Source organism: Epinephelus fuscoguttatus, linkage group LG7, assembly GCF_011397635.1.
Source record: "Epinephelus fuscoguttatus linkage group LG7, E.fuscoguttatus.final_Chr_v1".
In the NCBI taxonomy this organism is placed as follows: domain Eukaryota; kingdom Metazoa; phylum Chordata; class Actinopteri; order Perciformes; family Serranidae; genus Epinephelus; species Epinephelus fuscoguttatus.
Genome location: NC_064758.1, coordinates 23,974,098 through 23,990,340, shown reverse-complemented (window position 1 = coordinate 23,990,340; position 16,243 = coordinate 23,974,098). Strand labels below are relative to the sequence as shown.

At 40.0% G+C, this 16,243-nt stretch overlaps 1 protein-coding gene across 5 annotated transcripts in view; it reads right to left on the bottom strand.

The window, feature by feature from the left end:
• fmnl3 (formin-like 3) overlaps window positions 1–16,243 on the bottom strand; it is a 48,737-nt gene that overhangs the window by 20,001 nt on the left and 12,493 nt on the right. For 4 of the 5 annotated variants that reach the window (XM_049580605.1, XM_049580604.1, XM_049580607.1 and 1 more), the window contains exons 2-6: window positions 7,296–7,379; window positions 7,111–7,191; window positions 5,128–5,204; window positions 1,376–1,459; window positions 728–868 (exon numbers count right to left, since the gene is read on the bottom strand). In XM_049580605.1, the coding sequence (XP_049436562.1) occupies window positions 728–868; window positions 1,376–1,459; window positions 5,128–5,204; window positions 7,111–7,191; window positions 7,296–7,379 (467 nt within the window). The remainder of the gene's footprint in view (window positions 1–727; window positions 869–1,375; window positions 1,460–5,127; window positions 5,205–7,110; window positions 7,192–7,295; window positions 7,380–16,243) is intronic. The other variant, XM_049580609.1, reaches the window with a different exon arrangement.

Genomic DNA, 16,243 nt, shown 5'->3' with positions numbered 1-16,243 from the left:
CAGAAAAAACTTCGATGGCTTTTGAGGTTACAGATGCATCATGGGAGAAGCCTGGTTTCCTTGCTTCTGTCAACAGACTGAGGTCTATGCACACACACTGCTGTTATGTAACTGTAATGCCCAGTCATCATGTGCACATAGTATTATTACTTTCCTTGTGCAGTTTATAAATGGCCTTTACCGTGTCTCATGATCCAGCATTTCTGAATCATATACATTGTCCCAGGTATACATGATACACAGTTACACTAATACAGATTCGGTAGTTATCTTAATCTAAATGCTATAAAGCCTGAAAGCTATTTGTCTTTTACTCCTATCAGACTTTACATCTTGTGTCTCTTCATCTCTTGTCTGTGTGTGGCTCAGTGATGAAGAAAACTGTCCAACATGTGCTGCTGCTCACAGCTGGCTCTCATCTGAAGACGGTGCAGAGGCACATCTGGACAGATGAGGGAGGACTATTAACAAAGAGAGACTCATAACGCAAAAAGGTCAAAGATTTCTGGTATCTATCTCTGATTGACTTTGTGCAGAGCCTTGAGGTCAAGAGCTAGGTCAGCAGACCCAGTAATAACTCATCAACCATTCAGGCTTCCCCCTGAAACAATACAAGCACCAAGACAACCGGCTTGCATGCTAATACATGTTTATAGCATTCGCGGTTAGCAGAGCGAGGCAACAAGGATAGGTAACACAGCGAGGAAGCTTGCTTAGCAATACGTACCGGAGGACAGACTGGCGGGCAGAGCGCACCAGTGTGTTGCAGAAGGGTTGGGTGTGGTGCAGATCCTCTATGGACCTGCTCCAAGATTTAGCCTTGTCCAAGTAGCCATCCTCCCCATTCTCCAGCCCCTCAAAATCCAACCTGGGCCACATACAGACAGACAGACAGACAGATAGACAAGCCGACAGAGAGGCACAGGGGGGTGTAGAGGAGAGGCACGGGGGAGGTTAGGTCAGCGAGGCAGCTTGGTAGAGAGCCAGGGGTTATCACAAGAACTGTCATCAAGCTGCATGATAAAAGCTCAGCACAGAGATCCCATCCCATTCAGGCAACGTATAGCTCAGCACTACACCACATAGCATCTATCCAGAAACACATTCAGTTTGCCAAGTATGCAACAGGGCATACAAAGACATCCAAAGAGTAAGATCTGCCAAGAGCACACTTTTAGATGCACGAGCGGTTTATTACAGGCTCTACACAGGACACGACGTGTTAACCCAGCATCTGAATCCACTGCCCAACCCAGCTCCTTAGGAAAGGTTTTTGGCTACAGTCAGGAGAAATGTGTGTGTGTGTGTGTGTGTGTGTGTGTGTGTGTCTGTGTGTGTCTGTGTGTGTCAAGTACACTTTGATAAAAGTACTCACATGACTGCACACTGGGCAAAGGAGAGGTACTCCACCAGGACGTCAAGGCCTCTGTTTTCATCATTGAGGAACTCCCTGACCCACCTGTGACGCATGAGAACACGAGGTTAGCAGGGCAACGAATCACGAACACACCCTTATCCTTTTATCCTTTAGTACTATATTTCATCCAAGAACAGTTATAGAAACAGAGATAGACAGAAAACAGAGATTTGTGTAATTTTTAAGATTGATAAAAGCCCTGTTATAGGACTTTTTTGAACTTAAAGGATCAATCTGGTTTATAACAACTCAAATCTTGTTTTGGCCGTCCTGACTAATAACATTAATAACATTTATTTGTTGTATTGCTTGTAATGAATCCTGAAATAGTATAAAAGGAACCAATATTTACTTTGAATATTGAGATTAATTCCAGTAAAGTAATTACAATAAATACGAAGCAAAATGAAAGCTCAAGTCTCGTCAAATATACGTGTAGATGGGTGGATGTGTATTTATGTTATTATATGTTTAGATATGCATGCACACACAGATTCTTATGCATGTTTAAGTATAACTATAACTATGCATAAGGGCTGGGTGATATGGATAAAATCAAATATCACAATATTTTTGACCAAATACTTAAATATCAATATTGCCACAATACTGTACTGTTGACTACTGGTGCTTTCACAAAATATTTACACAATGATTTTTATTTTTATTTTTTTAAATATAAACATCAGTAATGTGGATATAATGAATAAGTGGGTAAAGGCAAATAACAGAACAACTAGAACAGACTGGTAAGTCCACTGTAATGCAGCCTTTAAAAAAGGACAACACTTACAATGTTACGACATCCAAAATCTAAGAAAATATTAAGTCTTATATACTGATATCAATAATATAGATACACTGCCCAGACCTGGGGTGTATGTATAGTCACATACTTTATCTCCCCTGACTTTCCTGATGCTTAATAGGCCTCACTGTCTTAAACCAAATTTTTGGACAAATCACCTTTTCTTATTCAAACATTACAGGTAAGGAATAATTCTAAGTAGTGTGTATGTGGTCCTGTTCAGACGTAGGTTTTATGTGGGAGTATGCTAATGCTTATTAGAGTGAGTTAGGTTAATCTACACTGTGACAACAGGTAAGTGCAAGTATAAAGTAAAAAGACAGTATTAGGTTCGGAAGTGGTTTTAAAGATTTGTAACATCAGAAATGTGGACGGTCACATAATAGTGCTTGAGTCACTTTGACAAAAATAGATTTTAAAAATGAATTAATTAAAATTGGGGTTCAACATAAACTTTTTTTTAACTTGCCCATTTAGGAAAGGTTAAATATATATATACTAGCGGTTATCAAATAACATCAGAGACTAAACTTTATTTTTCACATCTAATGTCTTTTACAAAGCCTTGTTTTCAAACTTGCGGGAAACTGCGTGATACACAGTCAGGAGTTTGGCACACATCCTCTAACGCCATCCAACTAAACTCCGGTTTCCAGGATAACTGAAATGTTTGCTTGCGCTTCAGCTCAAAACTTTGTCTTTACCTATTTTCTCACAAGTGCCTAATCAGGACCACGCTTGTGCAACCCTCAACTGAGATGAAAAGAAGGCGAGAGAGCTAACTCCTTAGCTACTTCCATCATCAGCTTCGGAAAGAAACCTGTGTTTAAGTTTTTTTGTACCACTTGCCCAATTGGGTAAGTGTGTTGTTAGATTTACTGGCCCAACATGACATTTTACTTGCCCTGGGCAATCAAGACCTGAAAATAGATTAAATGTTTGCGGTAATTTAGACTACACATATTGAAATTCAGGGCCATTTAATGACCCCTAAGGCCTAGTATTATATATCTGAATTTAAGATATTTTAAGACTTTTAAAGGACCTGCAGACACCCTGATAAAATGATGAAGTTATCACCCAAACTGGCCATTCATCTATCAACTGGTCCACCTTGCCATAGTTGTACATGCACACAATGTTTTTGTGCAACCGGAGATTATTGCAGACACTTAGGCTGCATTCATTTACAGTTCTACCGAGGAAAAAGTAGTTTTTTAATTTCTCTCTCTTCCTTGTCTTAGTGTTGTAGCAATGTAACGATGTTCCAATATCTCAATAAGGACTCTGTGGGTACGATGTTATCAGAACTGTTTACTGTAATAAACTGGAATTATCCTTTAAGGCAGCTTCGGGGGGGGGGGGGCTCCCCTGACTGAAGGAACTTGGCAGGAATGTCATGGAAAGTAAACCAGAGCAAGGCTTCAGATTTCCTCCACATTTAACTCCAGTTTTTTGGAGAGAGAGCAACAACTCCAAACAAAGGAATTCCCATTGCGATGAGAGAAAGAATGTGGAGGGCATATGGCTGAAGGAGCTGGGCTCAGGTCGAACCCCTGACAGTCAACAGTATTTAGTCTGCCTCCCCCACACAGACCCCCTTCACCTCCTCCCCACTTCTTCAGGGAATTCCAGGGGAGAGAGGAAGGGGACAGGATTGGGGTAAAAGGTTCTTAAAATAGTCTTGGAGTGCTGGTTATGATGACAGACTGCAAGTCAGCCAATAGTGAGACAGGCAGGAAAGCAATCAAGAGCCTCAAAGTAGTGGAGGGAGGCAAAAGGAAGAGAGGTGAGGAGAAGAACTGAGGAAAGCAAACAAAGCAGTGAGATCGGGTGCAGGAGGGAAGGAGAGGAGGTGGGGGACAAGGAGGCGGGCTTCATCATCAGTTTCCTGTCTACCACCCTCCCTCCCCTTTCTCCCTCCTTGCCTCTGACCCCTCACTCCTTCCTCTCTCCCTCCCTTCACTTCTCTCCAAACGTTTGCCATTTCAGATTTTCTTGGCAATTTCTGGAATAACACATCAGCACAGGCCCAGGATTCAGACACACACAATAAACCAGCATCTGCTACACTTAATCCCATCCACAAAGGTCTTCTGAAAATAACTTTCGTCTTTTTTTGCCTGTTAGTCTTTCTGGGAAACACATTCAAACAGAACTTTATTGATGAGGCCAAATAGAATATGAGTTATTCTTGGAGCTCAATGAATGCTGCGGAAAATCAAAGCCCTTTAACAGGCTGCTTTGGGTTTGAGAGTTCAGGGGCAAGACACTGCAGCACATTTTTCTTGTGAAAGTATCCGTGTGTCATCAGATTATAAAGTCAAGGATCATGTCTGCAACACTGAAGATAAAGAAAGGTTTTACAATAACATCCACGGACACAGCAGGTGTGGGGTGAACTGTAAATATTGAATGTCTATGACAAAATATGACAAAACAATAGAAACGGATTGTTTGCTTTAAAAAGTGAGAAATGTGTAAACATAAAAGAATCTGTGTGTGTGTGTGTGTGTGTGTGTGTGTGTGTGTGTGTGTGTGTGTGTGTGTGTTTGTGCTTTTCACTGGGTTCAGCGCTGGTCAGCCAGGCTTCCTGTCCCTCTGGCACACACAACAAAGCTTCCTGCTCAACACTATTGGGGGAGTGGACGAGGCAGCACAATGGCTACCATCTGGGCATTATGAGGACCAGCTCTATGAAGTGGAGCTGCAGAGCTTGGCAAGTTAGAACAATGGGGGATATCTGGGCACCAGAGAGAGCTCTGTGGCAGCAGCAAGAGCACAGAAAGGACTATTCTTGACCAGGAAAAAAAAACAAAACGTGTGGTTTCCTTGAGCTTCGTGTGCCAACAAATAAGATCTGTGTGATTCACCAGAAAGATGGTAGAGAAGTATTGATTACCCAATGTGGTTTGTCCTCAGTGAGATCTCCAGCTCCCTCAAGACTTTTGTAGATTCCTGCACTCGCCTGCGAAACTTCTGTAACACAAAATGAAGAAAAGAGTTTTGTTGCAGAAATATCATGATGCAAGAACGACTGAACAAGCAGTGAGAGACCACAGGTTCCTTTTGTAAGAAATCTACACTGATTTACCATCACACCTCTGTAACTTCAGACTCACTCAGCATAACCAAAGATATCCTCTTTTTTATTCTACACTTTATTCTTTCTCTGCACCTACATTACCCACAATGCAACTAGATCACTGGCAGTTTATTCGGAGATCCAGATGGGTTATTCTAGTATTGTCTGATGTAGCCTTGAGCCCAGTATTGAAAAGAATTTTAAATGTAGTTTAAGTCAATTAGGGAGAGCTGTAGTTGGTTTAAAGTCACATGTTTGTTTAGTTTTAGTCCAGATTCACTCAGTGGAACCAAGGTTTAATTTTAGTCTAATGTTAGTCACAATTTCTCAGATGGTTTCATGACACTGTAATGGATTTTGCTGTAGGGTGTTGCTCCTGGCTGTAAAACTTGCAGTGAAAAATAAGCAAATGTCGAACACAGTGTTCAGTCATCAAGGCTGAGAATGTTCCTGACGTGCTGTACTTCATTCATATCCTATCAAATGAATGCCTAAAGGTGTTTTTATTGCTAGTACTTTATATTACTGACATAACTGAAGCCTTCTGCTAGATTCAGCATCATGCCTTTTTCTTGCTAGAACTCAGATTTTACAAATCAGCAGTTATAAAAATGTTGAAACCATATTGTTTGTGCAGATGAGCATTATCTGGGAAACGTCATGTTTATTCACTTTACATGGAGCTAAAATTTATACTGAATTATGTTAAATGTTCTTCGAATGAGTTAGTGTATGTTTGTGAGTTGTATCAAATCACCCATCATCTTAGAAGGAGTTGATGTTTACCGTAACCTAGCTCGGCTCTGTTAAATGTAACAATATGTAAATGGAGCAAGGCAAGATAATCACTAAGGTGACAAGGATAGAATAACAACGAAAGCTTTGAGATGAATACTGATCTAACTTGTGTAGTCCGCCCAAACGGAGCCAACTATTGTGTTTTGTCCTTCCTTGTCACGCATAATGAACAGATATTTCACCATATTTTTTGTTGTCAGTATAAACAAACCACCAAGAATGTTCATTGTACCATCGTTCAAAAATATAACCTATTGACCTCTGAGTTTTCTTTGTTTTATGTGCCTGATGTATAAATGAATTCATGATCTTGCACCACCACCACTTAAAACTCAACTCAATTCCTACGTCAGAGGATGAACAAGTTTCAGTATTTTGTGTGACGTTTTACTGTTCACAAATTTGCAGACTGAATGCTTGCAAGTGGTTTTGCTTTTAATTCTTGTACTGTACTGTATTGTCTTTAATGTTAAAACGTATGTTAAAATGTAGCTTTCACTGATGTGTGCCTGTGTGTGTTGTGTCTCTGAATGTATGAGCTGTGTACCTGTCAGTTACGTTGCCCCTCGTGTGTGTTTTTAGTGTCTTATTCCTTTTGTACAGCACTTTGGTAAATGTGGGTTCTTTTTAAATGTGGTTTGTGAATAAATTTGAGTTGAGTTGAGACTTGTAATATCGTCAAGGAAGGCATCAACGAATAACTACTGTAAAATCTGTTGTAGAGAAAATAAACACTGCTTGAGCCACTAGTCTCAAGCAGAGATGAGGAGCAGGTTACAGAGGTCTGATCGGTTACTCTTTCAATCTTCTTGTTTTCAGCCCCAACCAACTCAAGTGACATCATCTGAAGCAGGTGACTTCACGCAATGGGCTTAATTGAACGCTTTCACATTCACATTTGCAGAATTCCCCATCACCTGTCAACACACTGTGATGTGTAACACCGGTGGAGTTTCCCTTTAAGTATAAACTACATTTGAACTTTCATTTGTATTCTCCCACCTTTCGTGTGACTCCAGGGTCTAAGTATCCTCGTAGCTTCTGGATGTAGGTGTGAGGCGGATTCTTCACCTGAAATCTCTCCTGAGGAAGCAAAACAAAGAAAGCATTGTAATGTTTAGTTTACTGAATAGGAGAAGTGATGATGGCAGGTGTGTGTACAATGCATTGTAAGTTCGTGAATGCACCTGGTCGCAAATCAGGTCCCACTTCTTCTCATTGTCATACTGCCTGAGGAGCCGGGCTTTGTCTGGAGGCAGGTTCATAGAATTCTGAAAACAGAAAATGTGAGCTTTAGTTTAATTCACAACTACATATTTCCTCGCTTTCTGTTTATTTGACTATTTAAAGCAGCTGTGACTGAGTGTGTGTCAGTGACTGGGGTTTTACAGGCCTCTGGCGCCAACAGCACAGCTCCGCCAAAAATTTTGGGGACTTACACCATGACCTCACTTCCTGTGTTGACTCTCAGCATCCTGACGCAGGGGCGATGATACACATCTCCTCTGCACTCTCGAGTCGCAGTATCATTCAGGCAACACTTTGCTTATAACCACAACAAGCCACAATCAAAGTACGAGCCTATTACCAGACGTGTCATCTACTACAGCCATGAAAACACTTGAACATCACACGGGTCGTTCTGAGGCAGCCTGTTTACTGAGGCTCAAATTAAACCCTAAATGCTCTAATTTGTGTTTGGAGACCAACCCGCTTAAGCAGTTTATGTCTCTGTGACAACAGTAAAGAAAATATATATGACACGAGCTTTTGACTAATAACTTCCTTGACTAAGCCAACAGCTTATAAACAGGGGGTTGACACGGAAACCTTAAAAATGAGGAAGCAATACAATATGAGCGAGCTCACGAGCCGTGAAACTGATCACCTCAGCGTTTCTTTTTGAAGAGACGTAAGAGATTGTTTGCACTGAGAGCTCTCATTTTACATCCGTATCAACAGAACCCTGTCAGCCCAACCACAAACGGCCTGTCAGCTTGACTTTTAACCTGCAGCTATAACTCAGCTCCCAATCTGAAAACACAGCACCCTGTTAACCCATCCCAGGCCAGACGTGATGCTCACACTGACATTTTTCCCACTGGATAATGGAAAATGACATATAAATGTTCCCATGACAACCACTCAGTCCCTGTTAAGGGTGGAACATCACGTGTGTGTATTTTAAAATAAGTTTTCCACGTCTGGACCACATTGTTCACTCACATTGTTCACAAATGAATGCTTTTGTATTTCTCTGCAGCTGAACAATAATTTTACATTAAATAGCATATTTCTGGATCAACACATTACAAAGCACACTCGAAAACACATGTAGCATCCTTAAAGGGACAGTTCATCCCTAAATCAAAAACATTTTTCCTCTTGTAGTGCTTTTTATCAGCCTAGATTGTTTTGAGTTTGAGATCCTGAGTGTTGGAGATAGCGGCCGCAGAGATGTCTTCCCTCTCTGGAATATAATATAATACATAACAGCAAGCAGAGTCACTCAGCTTGTGCTGCTCAAAGCTCCAAAAATAGATTTGAAAAACTCAACGGCAATGTCTCTTTCCAGAAATCATGACCTGGTTCCTCAAGATTATCCACAGACCTTGTTGTGAGCAGTTTCATGCAGAAACTATTTTCTTTCTATCAAACTACACCTGCCAACTCTATCACCACGCAGAAGGAAGCATGAACGTGCTCATGACAGTGCGAGATGTAAACATAAATGACTAACTCCTTGGTTAAGCTGTAACATTAGCTAGCTCAGACTTGCTAGGTGAGCTAACAATAGATGCACGCTTAAAAAATAGTTCCTACTAGGTCGGTTCTAAATGCTTAGAGGCTTTGAAGCGTCTACTGTTGCCATCGTAATAGTCATCCAAATCAGTGATCAAATGCTTAATATATCTTTTTATCATATAGGCATTACCCCAAAAATCCCACATAGCCAATGAAATAAGGAATAGTAATCCTACATTATTTTTTTTTTATGGGGTATAGCTGTAATTTACTTGATGTGATTATTGCATATTTTGTAGCCATTTCATTTAAATAAAATGAAAAATTCTTGAAGTCAAATGTTTGTCCTCATCTCTCTGACTCAGATGTCTCTAGACTCACAGTAGCAATAATAGCAGTGTTTATGAATAATGACCTCACGTTTTGAAGCTTTGAATATTTGTAGGTAATTCATCCTGAGGCTTCAAAGCCTAGTTCACTACATGAAACTGCTCACAACAAAGTCTGTGGATTACTTGAGTAACAGGGTCGTGTTTTCTGGAAAGAGACATTGCTGTTAAGTTTAAATGTATTAAATTAAATGTTAAATGTATTTCTTTGGTGCTTTGAGCACCACAAGCTGAGTGCCATCTAGTTCCATATCGAGAGAAGGCAGACATCTCTACAGCTGATATCTCCAACAAACAGTAACTTACACCAAAATAATTTAGACTGATAAACAGCAGCACAGGTAAAAGGATGATTTTGGGGTGAACTGTCTCTTTAAACTGTTGATGGATGTCATAGAAAAGCTACAAAAAGCAACACTTTACAAAGCTGCAACTGAAGTGGGAGGCAGAGCAGAGATGTTGAGGCCTTTGACATAACCTGCTCTATAAATCCCACGCAGGAGAGAAGAGAGAAGCAACATGCATACCAGATGTCCAGAATTACAGGAGGAATGTGTCCTGTTTATAGTAGTAAATTTCTCTCTTGTCTGACCCTCAAGCTGCTCTCTCCTCCTACGCCTCTCCTGGGAGAAATTTCACCTACGACACAGTCGTTCGGAAAGTTGTACTGGGAAGTGAAGAGCAGTATCTCCCATCTGTGTCCCTCTCTAATAATGTATCTGGACACTACTTTAATGAGCGCTAATTTAATGAGCTGATAACTTTTACTAGTACAGTGAGTAAGTGATCATCCTTGGAAAACAGAAATATTAAAAAATCCACATATTCAAAGAGCTCTCAAACATTTATTATGGTTGATCTATTAATATTACATTAATGTCGAGATTCGAGTATAGATATCATCTTTGATTTTGTCTATCTTAATACCGTACGTGTTGTCTTTCTCCTGGATTTAAAGGCTGTATTTCAGTAAAGTGATGTAAATTTTCTGAACTTAACAGACTCTTCTAGCTGCTCTATTATTTGGCTTTACCCACTTAGTCGTTATATCTACATTACTGACGATTATTTATCAAAAATTTTATTGTGTAAATACGTTGTGAAAGCACCAATAGTCAACCCTACAATATTGTCTCAATATCGATACCAAGGTATTTGGTCAAACATAAAGAGATATTTGATTTTCTCCATATTGCCCAGGCCTACATTAAGGGCTCATCTAATTCTTATTAATTAAATTACACCATCTATGTGTTTTCAAGTAAAAATGCCCAATATTTTCTGGTTTAAGCTTCTCAAATGTGAAGATATCATGATGTTATGACAGTCTATTACGGAAGCGTAATGCAATCGCTTGTAAGAAAAAAAAAAGGGCTGTTTATCTGAATTAATGAGATAGTAACCTTGTTACAAAAAAAACATTACAAAACAAGAATTTACAAGATGATTATCTAGTTAATGCAGATAAACTGGGTTAAGCTGAATGCATTATGCCTCTGTAGTATATCACTGTGAATGGAATATATTAATATATATCTGTTGGTCAGACAAATAAGACTTTTAAAGAAGTCACCTTGGGCTCTGGGAAATGATGACTGGCGAATATTTTGGTCCGAGAGACAAAACAACCAATCAATTAATCGAGAAAAAAAAGGGCCAGATAATTGATAATGAACATAATCATTAATTGTAGCCCTCATTTACAGAGTATGGGACTAAAAAGTTTTACCTGAGTCTACCTAAGTGTAAGCACATTGACCCTTTGGCATATTTATAATAAAGCAATGCTTGAGAAGTACCAATTGCAGGAATTGGATCTCTTTAATACGCTCCAGGTAATGTTCCATAGGCTTGAATTTCAATGTAAACAGCTGAGTGGTAAATGAAAAAATAAGGCCAGATATCTTTTCCAGCATCTGTCCAGGCTCAAAGCCTGGCTCATTTAGTTTTCTTGGTCAGTCATGCATAGTAAAGTAAAACTGTAGGGCAAGAAAAGTTCCTTTTTGAAGTACTGGAAAACATGTAGACCAGTCACACACACACACACACACACACACACACACACACACACACACACACACATGTTCATCCATTTAGTAAAGGAGAAAAAGGAGCAAAATAAAGTCAAAACCTGCTGCCTGTTACTGGATTTGTAAATTCCAGTTATAAAAACATGAATTACAAGTGAAGAAAAGAGCAGAATTTCAGTAAACTATCAGTGAATGCAACATGTCCCCTCTCATCATGAGCCACCAGGACACACGCAAGACTTTGATGTTTAATACGGATCTGCTCTTTGTCAGTTGGAGCCTCAGGTAATGTAAACAAATACAGGTGGGACTGTGAACAGATGTGTGTGGAGCCACAAATGTTAAAGATCGGGTTTAAAAAGTAGGAGACAGAGAAAAGGTTTCTCCTGCGACAAGGCAAAAGGCAGAGGGGATGTTTCCTTTCTGACTAGATTTGGGTAATTTGACCCAAGTAACCCAATTTAGCTAATTTCATTTCACTTTCTCCCACAGCGATACCATCTCGCACTTCCTGTGTTTATAAGAAGCTAAAAAGAAGTAGTTTGATGGGGGAGAGGGAGCAGCTGCACTTCACAGTTTCAGATTAACCGGCCCATGTTAGGGGTGAAATACTACAGAAATGCCAAAAATGTTTGGTGCTTGTTATGTTGCCATGTTGCCCACATACTCTCTCCTCCAGTAAGGCCTTTCCAGTTTGACCTGAGACTGGCTCGACAAAAGATTCAATGTGGTGCTTTGTTTTGATTTGGTGCTATGCCATTCCCATCCTTTGACATTTGAGCTATTTTTTTCCCCTCATAGAAAATCGCTAACAATGGCTGGTGGGCAGGGTCAGCGTATGCCCCCTGGTGCTGTGGAGAGCAAAATCCGGCTAAAACACAACACCAGTACACTGCACAACCAGATGAACTGGTTCCATTATCAACACTATCTCTCCGATCATTAAGCCCCCATTGTGAACCAGAGCAGGAGGCTGAGACTCCAAACAGAGAATGAAAAACGCCACTGTATTAAATTTAGCTAAACTGGTTAAAAGACCAAAACACTGTAAGTCTTTTTGCTTTTTATGTAGACATCTCTCACATCTCACAAATCACAGTTACAGAAAATAAGTAAATAAATGCTGTGTTAAAAGACATAATGGAGGAAATAAGATCATTTATATAAATTCAGTGATTAATCTTTTAAAAATACCAAACATTTGCTGGTTTCAGCCTCTTAAATGTGCATTTTTTGTTGTTTTTCTCTGTTGTACATCATTATAAATTGAATAATTTGGGTTTTGGACAAAACAAACAATCTAAAACAAAATAATTAAACAATTACTCAAAAAAATATGATTACGAGTTTAATTGATAGAGTAAATAATGTAAAACTAGACCTAAAAAATAGAAAGCATTAAGCAAAATCAAAGTGGGACGAACATTTAGAGGTAAAAGGGATGTTGTGGAGGAGAAAAAAAGGGCAGGAGTAACACCAGCCAACAGAGAGGGCATAACCTCTAAAACAGAAAGACATCTGAGCCGTCGACAAAGGAAGACGGAGGTTGTAAAGCCTCAACAGTTAAAGTAGTTGACTGGGGTCAGGTTGCCGGTTAAGAAGGCATGGAGAGTCCAGGAGAGCCATCAGGGGACCCAGCAGAGCGCTCAAGTCACGCATAGACCCCCACAGCCAAGGGGGGATGCTGCAGAGCCCATGGTCACCTCAAACACCAGAGTCAACAGGGCAACTCCATCTGCCCTCAACCAGACAGCTTCCTAATCCGAGCTGATTTACAATCAGCCTTGAGTTGAACTTATGACTTGAGACCCGGACAAACAAATGGGAAAGAATGACAGGATGTTTCCCCCTTGATCTTTTTCACAGCTTCACACTTTCAGTCAGGATAAGACAGACTAAATTACTCCTGATTTCAGAGCCCTGCCAGCAGAATTTCTTTTATCTGTTTTTCTATGTATTGTTGTATGTTGCATAGGTTGCTACCGGGCATGCAACAGGAGGTTTTCCAGCAAGAGCTCTTTGGTTAAGACAGGTCTGTTTTATGATGTTTAAAGGATGGGAAATTGCCATGAAAAAACATGAAATATTTTGTTGTACAGGTGATCAGAGACTGATATTTTTTTATTTTGATTTGTTTAAGCCTGAACGACAAGGACAAAAATGGAGTATCTGACCAGTATTTACTCTGTATTATTCGGTACATGTTATTATCAGTGAAGGTCTGACAATGATGATGATTGTGAAAAAAGAATTTAATTGAATATCCTCCTTTTTTGTGGTGTTATTTGAAAATGTATGTGCAGTAGGACAGCAAATTATCCTGTTTTTATTGTCATTGAGATGTCCACTTGCACGATAAACATGTTGCCGTGGACTACGATATTATACTCAGGGATTTTTTGAGTTGTTTGTATGAGAGTATCAGTGAAAAACTGAATTTTAATTCTGCTTTTTTACTTTGTGCCTATTGTCTTTAGTTCAGTGTTTAATTTAGAAAGAATTTCCTTTCATTTCTCAAATTCAACAAGTAGTTTGTCATATTTTTACTACTATACTGGAGGCAACATAAAGGCAGACCTGAGGACAATTTAATACCTATTTATTTATTTATCGCAAGTAATATCATCATAAAAATATTCAACGTTATGCTTATTGCATATTTTCCCCATATCATGGAGCCCTGATGTGCAGCACTCTCAATCTAGCTCATGAGTCTGTGGTTACTTGTGAGCCCATGCGAGCTGGGCTAGCTAGCTGCATGCAAGACACAATAATAAAAAAGGTATTGTGCCTTGTCATATCCCATGTAAATCTAATTTCTAGACTGAAACACCCTGTAAGTGGCCTACTGAGCAGATGCATTCAGTGTGATTCTGCCTTCTGTGCTCTATCAGTGGGGTTAGAAACACAGAGTTTGTGTTTTTATTTACTTTGATAGGATTACACAGGCCAGATGTAGTTGTCATCAGCTCAGAGGGAAAGGAGTGGGCGGCTAAAAAGCTCAGGATGCTGGACAGAGCCAGTGGCAGTTCAGATATTGAGGCCCAGACAGCCCTGTTTGCCCCCACCAAGTTTGAGTGTCTGCTCATCAGGGTGGGGTCTAAGAAGAAAATACCTATGGCATGACTGAAGTGTAAGCCTACTTGGATCTTCATCAGGTCTTAGTCAATTTTTACCTGACGAAGATCCCAGAAGGATCGAAACATTGTCTTTATTAAACCTGTGTGGCATGGAGTAAGCGTGCAGGCTTTACTTTTGTCTTAATGTGCGCCGAATTTTGATAGCACTGCACCTACGTGATGTTTGTATAAATCTTCACACCCAATGACTAAACTGTAAGCCAACATAACCAACACAGCTGCACACAACAATGCATTGTGCTTAATACACACACCCAAGACAAGGCCAGGTAATTTAGTTGTTCATGTACGGCACATTTCTTACACAATGGCAATTCAAGGTGCGTCACAGATTGTGTTTTAGACAACCAGTACAAAGTAACTAAAGACCAATATGAGAAAACTACAGTAACATTTGAAATCTGACAATTGAAGGAATAGTTTAAAATTTGGGGACATTTTAAACTTGGCAAGTTGCATTTCAGACTTCCAGGTCAGACATTTCAACTGAAACGCCCCCTGAAGTCCGATTTTCAAAGCGGAGTGTCAGAATAACCTCCCCAACACTAGCCTCCATTTCATTCTGAATTTTGTCTGGATTCTGGTACCGGTCTAGAGAGCGGATCCGGAATTCACCACATTCACCAAAGTAAAACTTTAAATTCTGGCGCACCATCGATTTACAATTAAAGAAAAAGGTTAATTTAATGGCTTGGGACTTTTCTTGTAAATTATATTCTTTAAATTAAAAAGTTTCACCGCATTTTTATTAGCTTGGTGCTTTTATTTTGATGGAAAGGCGCATCCATTGAATTCTGGATCCTGTCTCTCTCGCCCTGGTTCTGGATCCTTACCAAAACGGCCACTAAACGGCCCCAGACTACCCCAACACAGACCTGAAAATCCAAGATGGCTGCTGCTAGTAAAAACTGTAGTTTAGTAGCACTTCTGTCCTATTTTTGTAACATTAATTCAGTCATACCCACAGTAGGCTACTGTCCAACTTGCTACAGTGTTTGAATTTGCAAAATACAGTATTATACATGGTTGTCAGCTGGTATTATGGCCAACCTGACTGTGACTAGTATTGTCTTGTTTTTTTTAGCTGTTGTATTGGAAGGCGGTAAATTTAGTGACATCCTTACCAGCTCCAATGTCCAACTTCTGAGGTAAAAGGAACACAGCATTAAATGAGAAGACTGATAAAAACCCTCATGTCTCTAGCCTACACTAAATATGAAGCTAGCTACGCTAAGCAAAGCTTACCTGCTGGCTGTAGCTAAAAAATTAGGATACTAGATACAATGCCAGTACCCTTACAGTAATCTTGGTGGCATCTCAGCACTATAGACTGTAAAAATAATGGACGTAGCTACGTGACATCACCCACTGATTTGCAGACTCCCTTTTAAAGCCTTGAGTTCGGCACGTCGGTCATCGCTATCTTGGTTTTTTGGAGCCAGAGGTGACCACATTAGGGCAAGAGGCTGGAGATATGGAGCAAGGAGTGGATCTGAGTGAGAACCTGAGGACACTATCGGCAGACAAACTGTCACACAAAGCAGCCCGCCCTTTATTATGCGTAAATTTAAGCCTTAATAAAACGTAAATGGTGAGTTATAAAAAAAAAAACACTCCCTGTACAGTTGTCATGAAGGGGGAAATTAACTGTACAGACTAAAACTGTTTTCTGTACCAGACGGCAAACATGTTTATTTCTGCTGTAATGTCAGGCATTTTAACATGGGTGTCTACAGGGATTGACTGGCTACTGAAGCCAGCCTCAAGTGGCCATTTAAGGAACTGCACTTTTTGGCACTTCTGTGTTGGCTGCATCTTTCAGCCCCAGAGG